General features: G+C 42.2%; 1 protein-coding gene across 2 annotated transcripts in view; it reads right to left on the bottom strand.

Annotated features, from left to right (window-relative positions):
- Nucleotides 1-6,760: 6,760 nt before the first annotated feature.
- Nucleotides 6,761-16,947, bottom strand: part of LOC115657676 (cis-aconitate decarboxylase-like) — a 29,132-nt gene continuing 18,945 nt past the window's right edge. Inside the window, exons 3-8 of one of the 2 annotated variants that reach the window (XM_030575759.1) lie at nucleotides 14,337-14,566; nucleotides 13,246-13,300; nucleotides 10,413-10,600; nucleotides 9,685-9,777; nucleotides 9,086-9,291; nucleotides 6,761-7,824 (exon numbers count right to left, since the gene is read on the bottom strand). In XM_030575759.1, the coding sequence (XP_030431619.1) occupies nucleotides 6,906-7,824; nucleotides 9,086-9,291; nucleotides 9,685-9,777; nucleotides 10,413-10,600; nucleotides 13,246-13,300; nucleotides 14,337-14,426 (1,551 nt within the window). In that variant the 5' untranslated portion in view covers nucleotides 14,427-14,566 and the 3' untranslated portion in view covers nucleotides 6,761-6,905. The remainder of the gene's footprint in view (nucleotides 7,825-9,085; nucleotides 9,292-9,684; nucleotides 9,778-10,412; nucleotides 10,601-13,245; nucleotides 13,301-14,336; nucleotides 14,567-16,947) is intronic. The other variant, XM_030575760.1, reaches the window with a different exon arrangement.

Raw genomic sequence — 16,947 nt, 5'->3', positions numbered from 1 at the left:
GATTTCATCCTGCTAGCCACCCTTTTTGAATAGCAGAAAGAAATGAACCTCTGGGACTGTAGGATTCTGTTTTCCCGTATGCATTACAAATTGGGCCCTCTCTAACTCTTTGTTTTAAGATTTAGGGTATGGCTACACTTGAAATTTCAAAGCGCTGCCGCGTGAGTGTGGTCTGAGCACCAGCGCTGGGAGAGAGCTCTCCCAGCGCTGCACGTAAACCACATCCTCTATGGGTGTAGCTTGCAGTGCTGGGAGCCGTGCTCCCAGCGCTGCAGCACTGATTACACTGACGCTTTACAGCGCTGTATCTTGCAGCGCTCGGGGGGGTGTTTTTTCAAACCCCTGAGCGCGAAAGTTGCAGCGCTGTAAAGTGCCAGTGTAGCCAAGGCCTTAGTTAGTAAGAGACAGGATTCTCTATTGTGTCTATGTTAAGTAAATTAGAGAAACATTGAAGGCCTGGGTCTCAATGTAAATTGTCTTGGTTATTGATTGTAAAACTTAGCAAGCTTTCATTTGCAATGCCTTTTTGCTCGATATAAAATACTACTGTTTGTATTCTCAATCTGTTTGTGTGAATGCAGAATGTATGCATCAGGAAAAGATAAGGTGTGAAGGCCATTGTTATAGCCAGAGTCAAGGAAGAAGAAGTAAAGAGACTTAAAGAACATCAAAGAATCATCAGGTACTGCTTACTACCCAGATGGCTGTTAAACTGTCTAGCATCGCAGAGTAGATACATGCTTCGCAGTGTAAGAATACACCATCCCCAGCAAACCAATCATCACCTCAGGACCACTAAGAGTCAATTTTGACTCCAGAAGAAGAGGTAGAGGAACAGCCTGCAATACCTTACAATCTGTATTCTCGTAAGGGTTGCCAGAAGCAGATGATAACCTAAAGCAAAGCCCAAGAAGAAGCAGTAGCGAGCCTAGCACCTGCTGCCTGGTGGACATAAAACCGTGACTGTGGTTTCCTCAGTTGAGGCTGTCAGAACCAGAAGGGCCGTGCCTCCAACTTGCACCGCTGGTGGCACCTGTTCCTCGGCTGCTGGTGTCTTAAGGTCTGGGGGATCCACAATGACAATTATTTTATCCAGCAGCAACTCTGGATAGCTCAGACCCTTAATATTTCTAAATGCTGGGTCTGCAGCCACATCCCAGCCCATTCTCAAACTGGTGTTCCTGTCCTGGCTATCCTACTCAATTCCCCAGACCTCCCTGGAGAACCTCGTCCATTTAACACAATATGGAACAGCAATAACACTTGGGGGAGTAATACACCATGCAGAAAGACTCCTGAGGTTACAAGCTGTAGTTAAAATAATGGCAAATAAAACTGGAGAAAGTTTAAGAGCCCTGGCCAAAGAAACAAGGATGATCTGACAGGTGACCCTCCAAAACCGTCAGGCATTGGACATAGTGCTGGCGGCCAAAGGAGGGACCTGTGCTCTCACTGGAAAAGAATGTTGTGTGTTTATACCTGACAATATCAATGAAGTAATAGATTGTGCTAGCCACTTAGAACAAATCACATATCTTCCCCATGAGGAGCCGAGTTCTTTATGGAAGTGGCTAAGTAACCTGTTCAATTTCTCTGGCATAGGAAACTGGTTGTTTCAGGGAACCCTGACTATACTGTTTGGAATCCTAATGATTTTTGTATGTTTTCAATTAATCTCTTTTGTATCCAGAATTGTGTAAGGTATGCCACCCAAGTGACTGCCCCAAAACACAATGCTAATATGATGATGTTAAATATCACTGATGAACGAAGAGATAAAGAACAATTAATATGTGGAACCCGGTAATTGTTGATCTTTGCATAAGCTTGACCAAAAGGAGGGACTGTGAAAGTGAAATGAATTATATTAAAGAAATAGAATGAATTAAAAAATGCTGTATGTGCCTTTAAGTGGAAATGAAAAGAATGCTGCGATCCAGGTGTCAGGAAAGCAGACATTAAGGTAGAACAATTGCTCCACTTAAGGGCAATTGGTGAAGTATTAGCCTTAGATAGATAAGTGTTAGTAAGGAAGTAGGATATGCATGCTGTGCCCCAGGTAAATTTTACAATTTTGCTCTCTTTGTCCCTTTGTTTAGTTTGTGCTCTTTTATCTATATAAATAAGACCATTTGGGTCTTGCATGGGTGCTCACATTTTCTGGGTGTTATTGGCAGAGCGCTGTGCTAATAAAACAGAGTGGTCTGACAAACTGTGAGTCCTGAGTAACTTTGACAAGTGTAATAACAACAGCCCAGGAACACATCACCTGGAGAGTCTTACAGTAGCTATAAAACGAAATGCAGACATGCAATAAAGGGAACTAGACACTTCTCCATCGCATCAAACAAGCTGCCTATCTGTATCTTCAAGGCCCTTCGTGGCCTATCCCCATCTTACCTAGCATCTCTCATTCACTGATTATAACTGCCTTCCCCATAATTCCTGTCAAGTAGAGGACTCAACCTTGGCAAACGTACCCTCACTGCACCGTTCCAGGATTCTCAAGCCTTTGAGCACGCTGAGTTTTCATGGTTCGTTTTTAAGTCAGAGAACAAGCAAACAACGTGTGACACTTTTATTCCTCTGGGTTTTCTTGGGATCCTTGGCCAGGAACCCTCTCAAACTGAGCCTGTATTTTCTACCTCTACTCACAGCATAAACATGCTGCATGCCCAACATAGAGCCTTTCATTCATCACGCTCGGTGCTGTAAACATGTTTGTGAGGAAATACCTGGGGATGTTTCCATTTATATATTAGGTGCCAGTTATCCTGGACCAGAGCATCTGAGAGAGGAAAAGGGGCCCTGTTCTTGTTCCACGTGTGATGGGCAAACAGGGGACTTTGGTGGCATGGTGTTCATGACTTTATTTTCAGTGCCACACAGGCTAGCTTGCTGGTTTTCTCTGGGTGTTATTACTTCTCTTCCACAAGTTTCACTTCACTTGGTAAGAGGTTTCGGTGGGGGACAGGGCAGTGGCTATGGATGGTGAAATCTTACACACTCTGAACAGGAAATAACAGCCTGGAGTGGAGCTAAATGGTTGGACGGCATCTCAGGGTCCCAAGCTTGAGTGGAAACACCAGGAACGAAAGGGAAACTTATGTAACTTTTCAGCCTTATGTACGTTAGTGAAAGTCTTACTAACTCCCAACACAGGTTCAGCGGATAGAATCCAAATACAGGGGAGGCTCCCACGCTGGACTATCCAGCCACTCTTTCTGATTAGATTTACTTTGCAGCCTGAAATAGCTCTCCTCGGCTTTTTCATGTCCTTGAGAGGCCAGACAAATCCTTTGGGGTTTTCACATCTGAGCATGAGTGAATCAGAGTCTGGGGAGGGGAGTCACCGTCCTGCAATAGTCCAGCCCAGCCTCCTCGTTCATGTCCAAGCATGTCATCTTCTGCAGGTCCTCAGTGAAGCAAAGAGTTCTGAGAGGGAGACAGTGTGAAGGGAAGAAGTGCCTAGGAGCCATCCCATCAATCAACTGTGGATCCACCTATTGCTCCTCCAACCCAGTACAAGAATGGTCCAATGGGCGACAGGGAATGGATCACTTGATGATTACCTGTTCTGTTCATTCCCCCTGGGGTACCTGGCATTGGCCACTGTCAGAAGGCAGGATACTTAGCTAAATGGCCCTTTGGTCTGACCTGGTATGGTCACTCTTATGTTCTTAATGGAGAGTGTGGAAATCTTCCCTAATACTCTGCTGATGCTCATCTGGGATCATCAACTCTAATGTGTGGCATTAGTCAGGCATTACCAATTGCCAAATTCCACCTGATTGTCTCTGAGCTATGCATCAGCAGAGCAGGGAGGAATGAAAAAAGGTAATGAGCTCAGTGTTCTGAATGTTCATGGAAGTGGTCACATGGTGAATTGTAAAGTTCTTTATGGGTTCAGGAGACATCCATCCAAAAGAAAGAAACAAGACCATGTGACTTAGTTTACCAGTCACATAGTGTGAATTATTTTTAAATTATGAATAGCAAAGACTCAAAGTAACAGTCATGGGATGAAAATCACCCCTAATGCATATGGCTAGCACAAAGCCTATGGGCTACTTAGATGAAAAAAAATCAAACGTTAGCAAATAGAACCTGGTGCTAATTTTCTTGAATGCATTGTTCTCAGCATACAGTTCCCCTCCAGCTAAAAAACTCAGTAGCTCAAGAGATTGTGTGTTTGTTTTTAAAGGAAGCATTTTAAACAAAAGATGAACATTTACAGGAAATCTCTACAGAGCTCTGCAGAAGTGGAAGGGAGTTTCTGGTTTTCACGATCTTGCCAGGTTCAGCCCCTTACATGACACCAAAATTGTAAATATTAACAATTCAGAGCCATATCTTCAGCTGGAGTGAGCCGGTGTCTCTCCTTTGTAGTCACTGGCAATATGCCAATATACATCGGGCTGCACGGGCCTGAGCTCAATTCTGTGCCTTCCCCAGGTTTTGCTGGCTTCGTGGTAACTACTGAGCAAGAGATGAATTTGTTACCAGCTGTGATCCTCCTGATGTGATCATGAGGACAGTGTATTGCCATCTTCAGAACAGTTTCAGGGTTTTAAACCACTGTGTGCCCATCAGCAGAACGAAGCAGAAAACAAAATACAATGTCCAGCTTAACTGAGTTTCATCATGGGTGAGGATTGTTATTTTGTTTGGGTTAATGTTTGCTCAGGAGTGGCTTTGAAGATGTAATCAATGTGAATATCTGGGTGATTGCGCTATAATACCTGAAACTTTTCTGGTAAGCTAAGATAGGCATTTAACCAATTAAATTCCTACATCTGGCATAGAAGGGCACTAATTGTAAACCAATTGTTTATAGACAAACTCTTGGCAATTTATTGGAGATCACATTTGGCCACTGTCAGATCTCAGTGACTAACAGTCAGTCTTGTCTTACCTGGACACTTCAGCCTGTACTTGACAACAGAGATATATAATTCCTCAACAGATAAACATAGGCCAAATCCTCAGCCGTTTACTGAGTATCACCATTGGTGTAGGTATGCTGAGAGGATCCGGTCCATGAGATTCCAACATACGGACCAATGATTGATCTCAGTGTCAGATTCCTAGCTAGCCTTCTTGCATAATTATGTGCATTGTACTACCCCATCCATGGGTGTGGCCAACCATTTACTGTAAAAGCCATTATATACTTGTATAACTAAGGCCCTACTTAACCTGTGATATTGCAGAAATTGTGGATTCTGCAATATTAGACAGCAGAAGAACCCGCTTTCAGCTCCAGGTGGCCAACAGTGGAAAATCACAGAAAAGTAATAATATAAATAATAATGTCTATTATTACTTTCCTGCAATTTTCCATGGCTTGTCAGCAACTCAGCTGCAATTTTTTTGACAATCATCCCACAATTCAAGTAGACCATTATTTATAAGTATTTGGAATAAAGCAAGGATTTCTTGTGATGAATACATTGTAGCAATAAATATTTCCACAAATAAGCTTGTACTTCAAGTCTTTATTTTGAAAGAGCTGTATAAATAAAATGACATGAGAGTCTGGATTAGCAGCAATGTAGACAGTTAAAAAATAAATAAGTGGCAAGGAAATTCTGTGTTTCCATGAAATCCCCCATGCTGGCAAAGGCACACTTTTGGAACTAGCCCACATCCTTAACTACAGCAGAGAATCTAGCTCTATCAAAATCATCACCAAGTAATAATATTCTGTACACGTAATTTCATCCAAGTGATATAAAATGTGCCTGCATGAAAAGCATATTGGAAACATGTAGCATTACTCAATAATCCCATTTCTGCTCAATGAGCATGTTGTATACATTGTATATTCCTATATCTCCTTATATAAAGAGTGATGTGTGTCTTACCATACAGTATATAACAGTAACCAAAAACAACGCAAGATTTTTCAGTCAAAGATTAAATTATCATACATTACATCGATCAATAGATTTACAGATCAGTTGTTGGGTCTAGAATACCTAGCTGTTGACCCTAATGCTGCCATATTTTCTCTTTGACCAGCAAAACTAACTAATAATGATCTAAAAGATGACTGGAAGAGCAGAGATGAACATTAAGAGAAGTGTAAGAACATAAGAATGGCCATAGTGGGTCAGACCTATGGTCTGCCTAGTCCATTATCCTGTCTTCTGACAGGGCCAATTCCAGGTGCCCCAGAGGGACTGAACAGAACAGGTAATCATCAAGTGATCCACCCTCTGTTCCTCATTCCCAGCTTCTGGCAACAGAGGCTAGGGACACCATCCCTGCCCATCCTGGCTAATATCTATTGATGGGCCTATCCTCCATGAACGTATCTAGTTATTTTTTGAACCCTATTATAGTCTTGGCCTTCACAACATCCTGTGGCAAAGAGTTCCATAGGTTGACTGTGCAGGTGAACATTAAGATAAATGCAAATTTTGGTGTTGAGAATCCTCACTGACTTATTTCTGCACAGAAATAAGTTTTAATTAATCTTTTTGGGGAAAAAATCTTCTGCCCCTATTGGAGATGCTGGTTCACAGATATCCCAGAATGCATCATTCTTGGAGCTCAATAAGACTTCTAGGTATTGTCTTGGGATACCTTCAGCAAATCAACCAGCACCAAGTATTTGTTAAAACATTTTTCTCTCTCTCTCTCTCTCTCTCTCTCTCTCTCTCTCTCTCTCTCTCTCTCTCACACACACACACACACACACACACACACACACACACACACACACACACACACACACACACTTTCACAGCCTAGCTAACGGGGTCATTAGGTGCTGAAAACTGTGCTTGGACTTCATTTTTGCTCTGCAGTTCACTTTGAATGATAGAAAGACTCTGTCCTTGAAAGAAGGGAATTAGTGTTCCAATGTGATGATGCTTCACTCATCAAACATCGTGCTCTTACAGGCTGGAGGCCAGCTGGGAGCTGTCTGGCAGGTTCTCCAGGTTTTCCACTGTCATGATGATGCTGTTCACCTTGTCCTCTGGGAGCACATGAGATGCATTGGATCGGAATTTCTTCAGGAGCGATTCTCTGCTTAGGGGCTTCCTCCAGTGCCCATAGAAAGTGTCACATCTGCCTGTCAGCACATCTCCATTCTCCAGGACCAGTGCTACCTCCCCATACATCTTGTCAAAATTGGCTAAGTTGTCTTCAGGGTGCTCTACCAGCACCTTGGCGAGCAGTTCCATCAGCTCCCGACGATGGATGCAGCCATCAGTGAAGGAGTTGAGGCCCACCTCGCCATCCAGCAAGGCAGTGCAGGCATTGAACTGGAAGGAGTGTCGAGCCTGGTGCTCAGACTCTGGGAAGGGCCTATTGATGTACTTGGACACTGGGATCCTCAGCAGAATGGCACGGATCAGAGAGGGAGAAAAGGAGCCGGAATAGTTGATGAGCAGGTTCCTGGCCGACATGGCAGCATCCACAATCCAGTGCATCCCTAAGTGGGCTGGGAAACGTTTGAAAGCAACGTCTTGCTTCTCCAAGAGGAACTCGTGGCTGTTTGCTGGCAGGGGCAGTGGTTTGGGCTGATATTCGCCATAGAACGCACTGAATCCAGAGCACCCGGGGATGTCATCCAGAATGAGGGGGCTGGCCTCCATCCCCCGGGCAGCCAGAAGCGCTGCTTCCAACCCCAGGCGGGTGGCATTGCCAATATGCAGGGGCTTGGCTTGAGTGGCTGCATTTGCCATTGGTGCCCCTGCCAGGGAGGCAGCAATTGCTAAGGCATGGGCACATTGGGTCTCATTCAGAGAAAGAAGCTTTGCTGTGGCAGCTGCGCTGCCCATGGTGCCCACCACAGAGGGAGGATGGAACCTGAAAGGGAAACCACAGCAATGATCTCACCACAGCAGGGGGCTGGAAAGGCCTGCCTGCCTCTTGCATAGGGAGCCCTCAAGTGCCACTGAAGGGCATGCCCATGGCATCAAGACCATTGCAAAACAGCGGGCCAGACCCTCCGCTAGTGTAAGCTGTTGCTCCACTGACACTGATGCTGATTTCCTATGGGAGTGGGAAAACACCAGAGTGAGCCTTGGCATCCCATTTTTGCTTTGAGTCATAAGAATCTAAATACGTAGGGCCTGATTCCCCACTCTCTGGCACCAGGTATCATCGCTCACATTAGCACAAATTGATGACAAATTCTACTGTTCTGATCTGGTGATGTTTCACACCCACGCTTGGCAGGTGCCAATGACACATGGAAGGAGACCAAGCCCTGCTATCTAATGGTGGATGTGAGTGAGTTGACAGTACAGATCCACTCTGTGACAGAACCTCTGAGGACATTAAGAACAAAGGACAAACTAGAGTGAACGGAGTGTGACTTCACCGTGACCTCGTGTTTGTTCCTCAGAACTAGTTAGCTGGCACTTGCCCCATCACAGAGGACTATAGTAAGGTCATCAGAGGTCCTTAAGGTGCAATACTGGATTAATGATGCCTAACCACCCACAAGTCTGTGGGCCAAACCATGAGTTCCTTAGTGTCAGCAGTTTGGCTTCACTGGGAATTATTATTGATCAAGGATTTGGATCTAAATTTGTACACTCCTCGCTGAATCCTTTTATAAGCCCGCTAGCCCTTGTTGCACACACTGTAGCTATTGATTAAAATAGATCTGGGGGAAAATTTTCACCCCAAACTTCTTTTCAGCACAAAAAAAATGTATATTCAGTGACACCAATGTTTCATTCAACCCAAAACAAAAAAAAAATGACTTTTTGATCAGCAGAAAATTTCAAAAATGTTTATTTTCAGGCTGACCTGAAAACAATTTTTCCCTGTTTTTCAAAATCAGCAACTAACCAAAATCTCTGTTGTTCATGCAGACCTATAGATGAGATGACTATTATAATATCATTTACTCTGAGAGAGACTGGCTGTTTTGGGTTAGTGTCTCTCCTTTGCAGATTCCCAAAGACTTTAATAAGGTGGCCTCTAGACTGCAGTGCTAAGTGAATCACACATAGAATGGGTCTGGCTCTACTCCAGAATTTCTGATTTAATTTGCTATGTCGCATGCTAACTCTTGCTAAGCTGCACTGCCCTGTTCACTGAAGCACAGTAGATTTACCTCTTAGGAATATTGTGAGCCTCTGTGGAGAAACGCATGAGCCTTCCTTGCACCTCAATGCCCACATTAAATGCTAGCAAGAAGTCCAGGCCATCGGGTTTGGAGCTTGGAGGTAGCATCTGTGAAGCTGCTAGAAGAGCGGGCAGTACAGCCCCTGAGGGGTGAGTGGCAGGGTGCCAGGTGTCATCAAAGTCCATAGAGTGAGCCTGCCACAGGGGAGAGGCAACAGCCAGGTGAAAATCATGTTTGTACAGCACCTAGCACAATGGAGTCCAGGTCTATGATTGGGGCTCCCAGGTGTAACTACAATACACATGCAGCTCCTAATATTAATAATGAATTTTATAACAACATCATTGGGGTATTGGTGCTAACTGGCACTCTGATAAAAGTGCCACTCACTGGAATGCAGAGCAGAGACACATGAACTTCCCTTCGGGGTCCCAATTACCTCTCCTGGTCCCAGTCACAAAAGGCCCATACCTCAGTCACGTGACGGGCCAGTACCAGTGTTTGGTGTTTCGGGTACATCATGGGGTGTGGTTATCCCAAAGCATTTTGTCCCATTAAACAGCCTCTTCTGGAAGAGAACGCCTTACCGCAATTCCATTAGTGAAGGCAGCCAGTGTAGGGGACAGCTTTAGCCCTTTCCTGCCATAGACAGAGCTAACGGCATTTGAAGCATACAGCTGCTGTAGAAAGGAGAGAATCCAGTAAGGGAGAGCAAGGCACTGTTGCATTCTGAGATTAGTAACCTAAAGCAGTTGTGCTGCCTCTGTGCCATTTTTACCACGTGGGATTCCAGGCAATGGGCACCTCTCAGGTAAACAGAGTCTTATCATAATAAAAACATAATGAAATTTCAGTTAAAGGGCTTAACTTCTTCCCCCATTAAACTAACCTGAACATCTGAAAGTATGTGGCTAGCAAAGGAATTTGCTATCAGTATATGCAGGGAAGCCAAAAACAACAATGACTTTTTCCAGTCATTGATCTCTAGGAATTTAATATCAGCCAGCACGTCCTGTTTTCTCCCTCACGGTGTTACTTGCTGCTGTTCCGTAGAGAAGAGCTGTGATCCATTTGCTGGCAGCCAGAGCTTTGATGTCAGCCTTGACATTTTCCAGGGGAAATGAGCCCATGATTGTGACTTTGTGCATTAAAAGCGCAATTTATCCTGCTGCAAGGGCTATGCATGATTACATCCCACTTACACCACAAAACAAGAGGCTTAAGCACTGCATTGACTTTGTGCTGGTTCTTTGCCCATGCAGCACAGCAGTACCATATTAATGGCAACAAGGGCATGGTTGAGTATTGCTCCTACCTGACAATACCGCAGGGCGATATTGAACACACGAGTTGTGCTGCCCACAAGGCCGACCCCAATGCTGTCAAGGATCATCCTCTTGCTCCGGTGACGAACAACTTCAGATAGGTGCTCTGGCCGGACTCCATGGATGAAGGACGCAAAGCTGCTGGTCACAGTCTCCTCTGCAGCAGTCTTCTCCAGCACTGTGGGGATAGGGAGAAAGAGGCAAGGATCAGCCAAGTTGTGGGACTGGACCCAAAGCGTTAACATGTAGGCCCCATTGTGCCACCCCTGCTCCCATGAACTAGTTCCCTGCTTGTCAAAGAGTCCTATTGTTTTCAGTGGAGCTGCTCAGGGAGTGAGTCACTACCTAACGTGAGTGAATGTGGCTGAACCTCCATAGCCCTTGTTTGGAGAGGAAGGATGGTCTAGTGGTAAAGAGGTAAGCCTAGGAGTTAGGAGACCTAGTTTGTGTTCCTGCCCTGTGTGACCTTCAGCAAATCACTTAGAAGCTCTGTGCCTCAGTTTCCCATGTGTGGGGCAGAGGAGACAAATAAGATGCCTGCTCCTTTATCTGGTGAATGATTAGGTATGTTTCAATAATATAGGCTCAGTCCTGCTCCCATTGAGTTAATGTCAAAACTTACCTTGACTTCAGGAGAGCAGGATTAGATCCAGCATCTTCTGTTGGTTTAATATGGAGCAGCATAAAGGGCTTAATCCTGCAAGGTGCTCAGCACTCTGGACCAATCCAGCAAAGCACTGAAGCCCATGATAGCCCTACTAAAGTCAATGGCGCCGTGTAATAGAAAACCCTTACTTAAGTGCTTTGCTGGTTCAGACCAGAGCTCTCATCTCCAGGCAGGAACAAGCCGAAACTGAAGAAATAGATTCAGATTGCCCAAATCTGTGTGTGTGCATGTGCGTGCATGCATGTGTGTGTTTGGGAGGGGGGAGTCCAGTCTCTAGGTCTATGAGGTCATCTTAACGGCCAGACAAGAGGTATGGCATCCAGCCACCATGCACTGTCATTTCTATTTCTATTTCTGTTTCAATTTTAGAGTATAGCAGGTTGGAAAGTGGAATTTCTAATCTGTGGGAAACTGACATTTTGAAATTTGTTTTCATTCCGAACCAGAAAGAAAAGCCAAAATATTTCCAATTTGGGACCATCAGAATGTTTTGGTTTAATAGATGTTGAATCGTTTCATTTTGATAATGTCAAAACATTACAATATGATGTAACATATTACATATATAATATTACATGTATTGCATTTACAAACATACTGTTATATTGAAAGTAACATTTTATTTTAAAATTGTAGGGATTTTATTTTGAAAAACTGAAATTAATATTTTAATATAAGACCAAAATGAAATGGTTCTAAATGAGAAAGTCAGAATGAAACATTTCAACATTATTTAAATGAAATGAACATTTCATCACGATTGATATGTTCCCATAAAACATTTGGATTTTGATAAAATTGCATTTTTCGACTGAATGCTGTTCTGTCAAAATGTTTTTGAACAGCTCTAATGTAGAGTAAAGTCACATTTGAAACTTTCACTTTCAAATATCATGGCAACTGATCCACAATTTGTCTAAAAATATGTATGAGTCTCACTCAAATCCAGAGGCTCATATTTCACTTGTGAAGACAGCTGTGAGTCTCATCAGTGATTCATACATGTATAGAGATTGTATAAAACATTGCACTATGAACCTACCACATGTAGCAGTTTGCAAACTTCTGCCTTACACATTTGTATCCCCTCCATAGATCTAGAGTGCATCCCATGCATGGTACAAATAAAGCATCAGTTCACTAAAAGGCAGGGAAGCAATGATGCAAAGCAACATTGTAGATATAGTAGGAAAAGCATGACTGCAGCTGCATTTCAGTAGAAATTTCTCATAGCTTCCTTCACGACAGGAAAATGTTCTCTGGGAATTCCGTGTAAAGTAATATCTATACACCCTTCCATCAGTATATAAATATTGAGAGCAGCATTTTTTTCCCATCTGTGATATGCGCTCTATAAAAATAAGAGGTTAATAAAAAGTTCGTATTTGGCTAGAGTCAATGGTTGTCTGAGGATTTTTTTAATTACTGTATTTTTTTATTTAGTCACTTTCTTTGATCAACATTTGCTACATCTAGTGTAAACATGAAAAAAGGTAAAATGACCAACTCTGAGAATCTCTAGTACTTAAAAAATATCTATACAGAAAAATTCTGCTCTCTGACGTTAGTGGAGGAACTCTGGATTTATACCACTGTAGCTGGGAATAGACTAACAGGATCATACAATGAGTAGGACCACATAGTGAATTATTCTAAACAATTTTAATAACTAGTCCTAGATCAAATATATAATAAATGACAATGCAGGAACATAGGATAGGATAGGATAGTTACCATTTAAACATTGAAGTACATGGTTATAGTACAAGTGAAATATTCATAGTCTTTTTCCAGGCAAGATTCCCTAAGACATTAGTGGGAGCTCTGCCTAATTAAAAATGGCATAATTTGGCTCTAAAATAGGTAAATGTGTGTTTTGATACAGGGCTGATAATCACCTTTATTTACCTGTATGTTATATTGTTCATGTTAATTTAGCTTGAAATGTAATAGTAATTTACTTAAACTGGTCTTTAAGTGAAATCATAACAACAATAATAATAATAATCATAATTAATACATTTTGGCTTCCAAGAATTTAAGATACTTTTCTAAGTTTAACCCAGTTCCTGTGAATTGTGTTTACATATTGACATATCAGAAGACTTTAAAAAAAGAGAGAAAGAGAAACATTTCATTAACTGAGAGATACAAACCTTGAACAGAAATTTTGTGTACCTGTCGGGAAGCGGCTAAAACCTTCTGGGATCTCTAGAGACAAGAGAAAGATACTGCTTGTCATATAAAGCAACCAGGCATTTTAAGAACACTTACATTGCTTGCACTGTAAATCCTCAGTTGTAAAAAAGTGACAGTTCAAACAAGAAGTAGGTAAATTGAACCCTGTTCCAAAGCAGTTAGCTAACTAGAAACCAGTCCAGTAAGGGTGCCAAGAACAATCAGGGAAAGAAAGCACTCTGTTAGAATTTGCAGGATCAAGTTTTTAAGATTCAGAACTGCCAGGCAAGCCCTTACAAGTGGGAACAGGACAAATTCTGAATAGATATTAAGAATATGAAGTACAGATCATTCATAAAAACATCATACCCCTATACAGAAATACATGGAATACATTGAAGAAATAGATAAAACATGGACCATTTTAGTAGGTCAAAAGGTAGGTCAATGAAAACCAGCTAATTTTTTAAACATTGGTCAGCTCCCCAGTTACTGTAAAATTAAATGATCATAGTCAGTGGATCAAGTTAGTGGAATTATGACAATTTAAATCAGCTGAGGAGCTCCCCAAAACCTAATTAAAATCAAACCACCTAAACAACTGAATGAGCTAGGGATAGATTTTCAGCATGAAATAGCATTACCTGTAAAGTTGAGTAGACCATTCTGATGGTTCTAAATGTGTCTATTGATTTCTCTTGAGCACTGGGAAGGTCTCCTCAAGCAATGGTAGAGGTGTCTGTTTGGTGTCAGGGTTTATATACCCTTCCAAAGCCATTTGAATTTTGCCTTTGTGTTTGTCTACAAATGAATTTCAACACTGGTGACATCAGCAGCTGGGCTGGTAGGGGCTACCTATTGTGGTTTTTTCCAGTTGTGGGGCAGTAGATTGAAGGAAAACCCCTATCTTTTCAGGAAATACTAAGAAGGACAAAAACAGCTAGGACAATAAAGGAGTGATCGAATTCAAGGAAAACTCAGCTTCTAAAATACCAAAGGTGTCAATGTGTGAAGTAATCTGCCCTGACTCCTCCTACTCTCTGATGAGGACTATAAAACTGTTTCTTACCAGGAAATGATAGGGAGAAGAAAGGTTGCTGCCACTCAGCTGAAGTATCTTCATTGCAGGTAACTCATGCATGAGAGACATAGGTTTCATATGAGCTATTCTTTGCTGCAGGTTCTATTGTATTATTTTGTTTTGTTATTTGCCTTCGTTGTCTCATAATTCTGTTTCTTTTCATCATAAACTCTTCCATTTTAGCTTTTGATGCTCTGCAGGTTCATCATCAGATTCATCTAGAAGTCAAATCAATTTTATGTTGTACATTATTATGGATTTTGTTTAACATTTTATTCCTATTTAACAAGTATTGTAGTCATGTCTGTACTTCAGGTCAATGACATTTTGTTTCACTGATCCCAGAGGCAAATGGAATATGGGAAAATTTCATATTAAACAAGTTATTATATATACAGTGCTAATTTAACACAATGATTAACTCCACAGTATGACACACAGATAACCTTTAATTTCCTATCAAACATCTGCCATTGGCCAGCTCCTCAGCTAGTGTACATCAATGTAGCTCGGTTGACTTCATGCTAATTTATATCAGTTGAAGATCTGGGTCATGATACGCACTTCTTTTTTTAACCATTGTATAGTGCTGCTGTGCACCGTTAAACATCTGTCATGTAATTACCCAGAAATTGTTTAATTTCACATCTTTGCATAGCTCTATAAAATGTCATTATCTTTATGATATAAAATGGCAGCAAACAGTCACTGGAGATAAGTGTCCCACAGTGAAACATGTGGAACAAAATTTCACTGGAATTAAAATGTATCTTATGATATTTTATGCTCTTCTATTCATCTTTGCATAGATGTACAATATTTTGTGTGAGCATCCCATTTTCTTCAGTGCAGTCCAGTAAGGTGCCACTCACTAGTAACGGTGGCAGATCCTGTGTCATTACATTTTCCTCCAAGGATGATATTGTTTGCAATGGCTTATCAGCAAGCAACAGGTCTGTTATACTTGTGAAATGCCATTGAACCAAATGAAGCTGCCAAGATATAATAGAGAGGGTTGGGGCGGGGGGGAGGAAGAGGAGATTCTTATCATAAAGATGGCAAGTTAAGGGACAGTACGGGCTGTCTAAACTGGGGAGGTGGAGATCTGCGTAGCTCATGAACTGCATAAAGGAGATACCCTCACCATAGAAAACTAAACTATATCAACCCCATCTGGGTTCAAAGCTGGGGATGTTTGTGGCTGAGGTTTGATGTTTGTGGCTGAGGTTTTCACTCACAAAATGCAACTTTCCGACTTTAGCTCAAAGGAGAGATGCTCTGGGAACCCCATCCTCACTGTGGTGCATAAGAAAGCAAGCAAAGATGTTATCAGCACTACTGATGTGCCGGCAGAGGAACAGGTACTTAGGAAGTGCCAGAGGCAGTGGCTGTCCTAAATGAAAGGTGTAGCAGTGATTAGTGACCCTGGGCATTCTTTGAATCAGCAAGTGTCTCTAATGTTTCCATGAAGCCACTTGTTTGACATACCCCTAAGACCAGCCCAGGTCTTTCTTTGTGCTGTATCCTGGACAGTATGATCTAATGAAAAGTGACAGAAGGTGTCTAGTGCTTTGGGTGAATATCAACATGCCATATGGTGTGTGATGCAGAGGTAGGACTAGTCTCTATTACCTAATGCTGGTCTCTCAGCATGAGTTGGATGTAGAAATGGGGAGTCCTAGGAACTTGAAAAGGGGATGAAGAGGATTGTTATACACACATAAATGCCAGATTCCGTTTCCTGTATTTCTGTGTACCTCCTTCCACTCCCTTTCCATCTCCGCTCCCTTGCACGGGGACCTGAAGTAACAGTGAATTAATTCTCAGTTGCATTAAAATCAGTTCTACAAGAACTCAGTGGGCCTTTAACAGACTTTATCATACCCTCAGCTTTCTCTAGACATCCTATCAAACAAATGCCTTTTGCAGCACGCCTGGAAAGCCACAGATTTGATCTATTTCAGACCAAAACATCTAGAGGAGCCTAAATCTGTGGTTCAGCTCCAGGTGGATTTGTACTCAGGTGGCTAGTCCAAGCAACTGCCTATGCTACCTAGGGCTATGTTGTAATTTTTAGGATGCTAGGTCAGGCAGAGCTAGCACATGGCTGTCTACCTGAGCTGGGAAGTACACTCCCAGCTGCAGTGTAGATGTACCATTCAATCCCAACTCAGGACAGCACCTAAGTACCTGCTTAAAATTAAGCATGTGTGTAAGCACTCTTCCTGAACCAAGATGCTTTCTTGAAATGGGATTTTGAAATGCTCCATTATAAGAGTACACTCATGCAGAGGTCTAATCTTTCTTATAATTAAATAATTAACAGAATGATTACAAGGTCATAAAAGGGTAAAAAGCAGGGAGTGGGGGAGCTATTTTTAAAATGTTAACCAAAGGTTTGGTTTTTTTTCAAACTTCATGAAAGTTTTGGGCGCAGATTCGAGTCAGAGTTTTAGGTAAAGATCTGTGCAGTGTTTATTGCATCCAGGCTGGTCCATCTCTACTTAGTTTCCTGATTTTGTGAAAATACGAGCCCTTGTAATGCGTGTGAAAGGGAAGAAAAATGAGTTTTTTGTGCAGCGCACTAAGCCAGGGTTCC

The sequence above is a fragment of the Gopherus evgoodei genome, chromosome 9 (assembly GCF_007399415.2).
Source record: "Gopherus evgoodei ecotype Sinaloan lineage chromosome 9, rGopEvg1_v1.p, whole genome shotgun sequence".
In the NCBI taxonomy this organism is placed as follows: Eukaryota; Metazoa; Chordata; order Testudines; family Testudinidae; genus Gopherus; species Gopherus evgoodei.
This window is presented reverse-complemented; position numbering and strand designations above follow the sequence as displayed.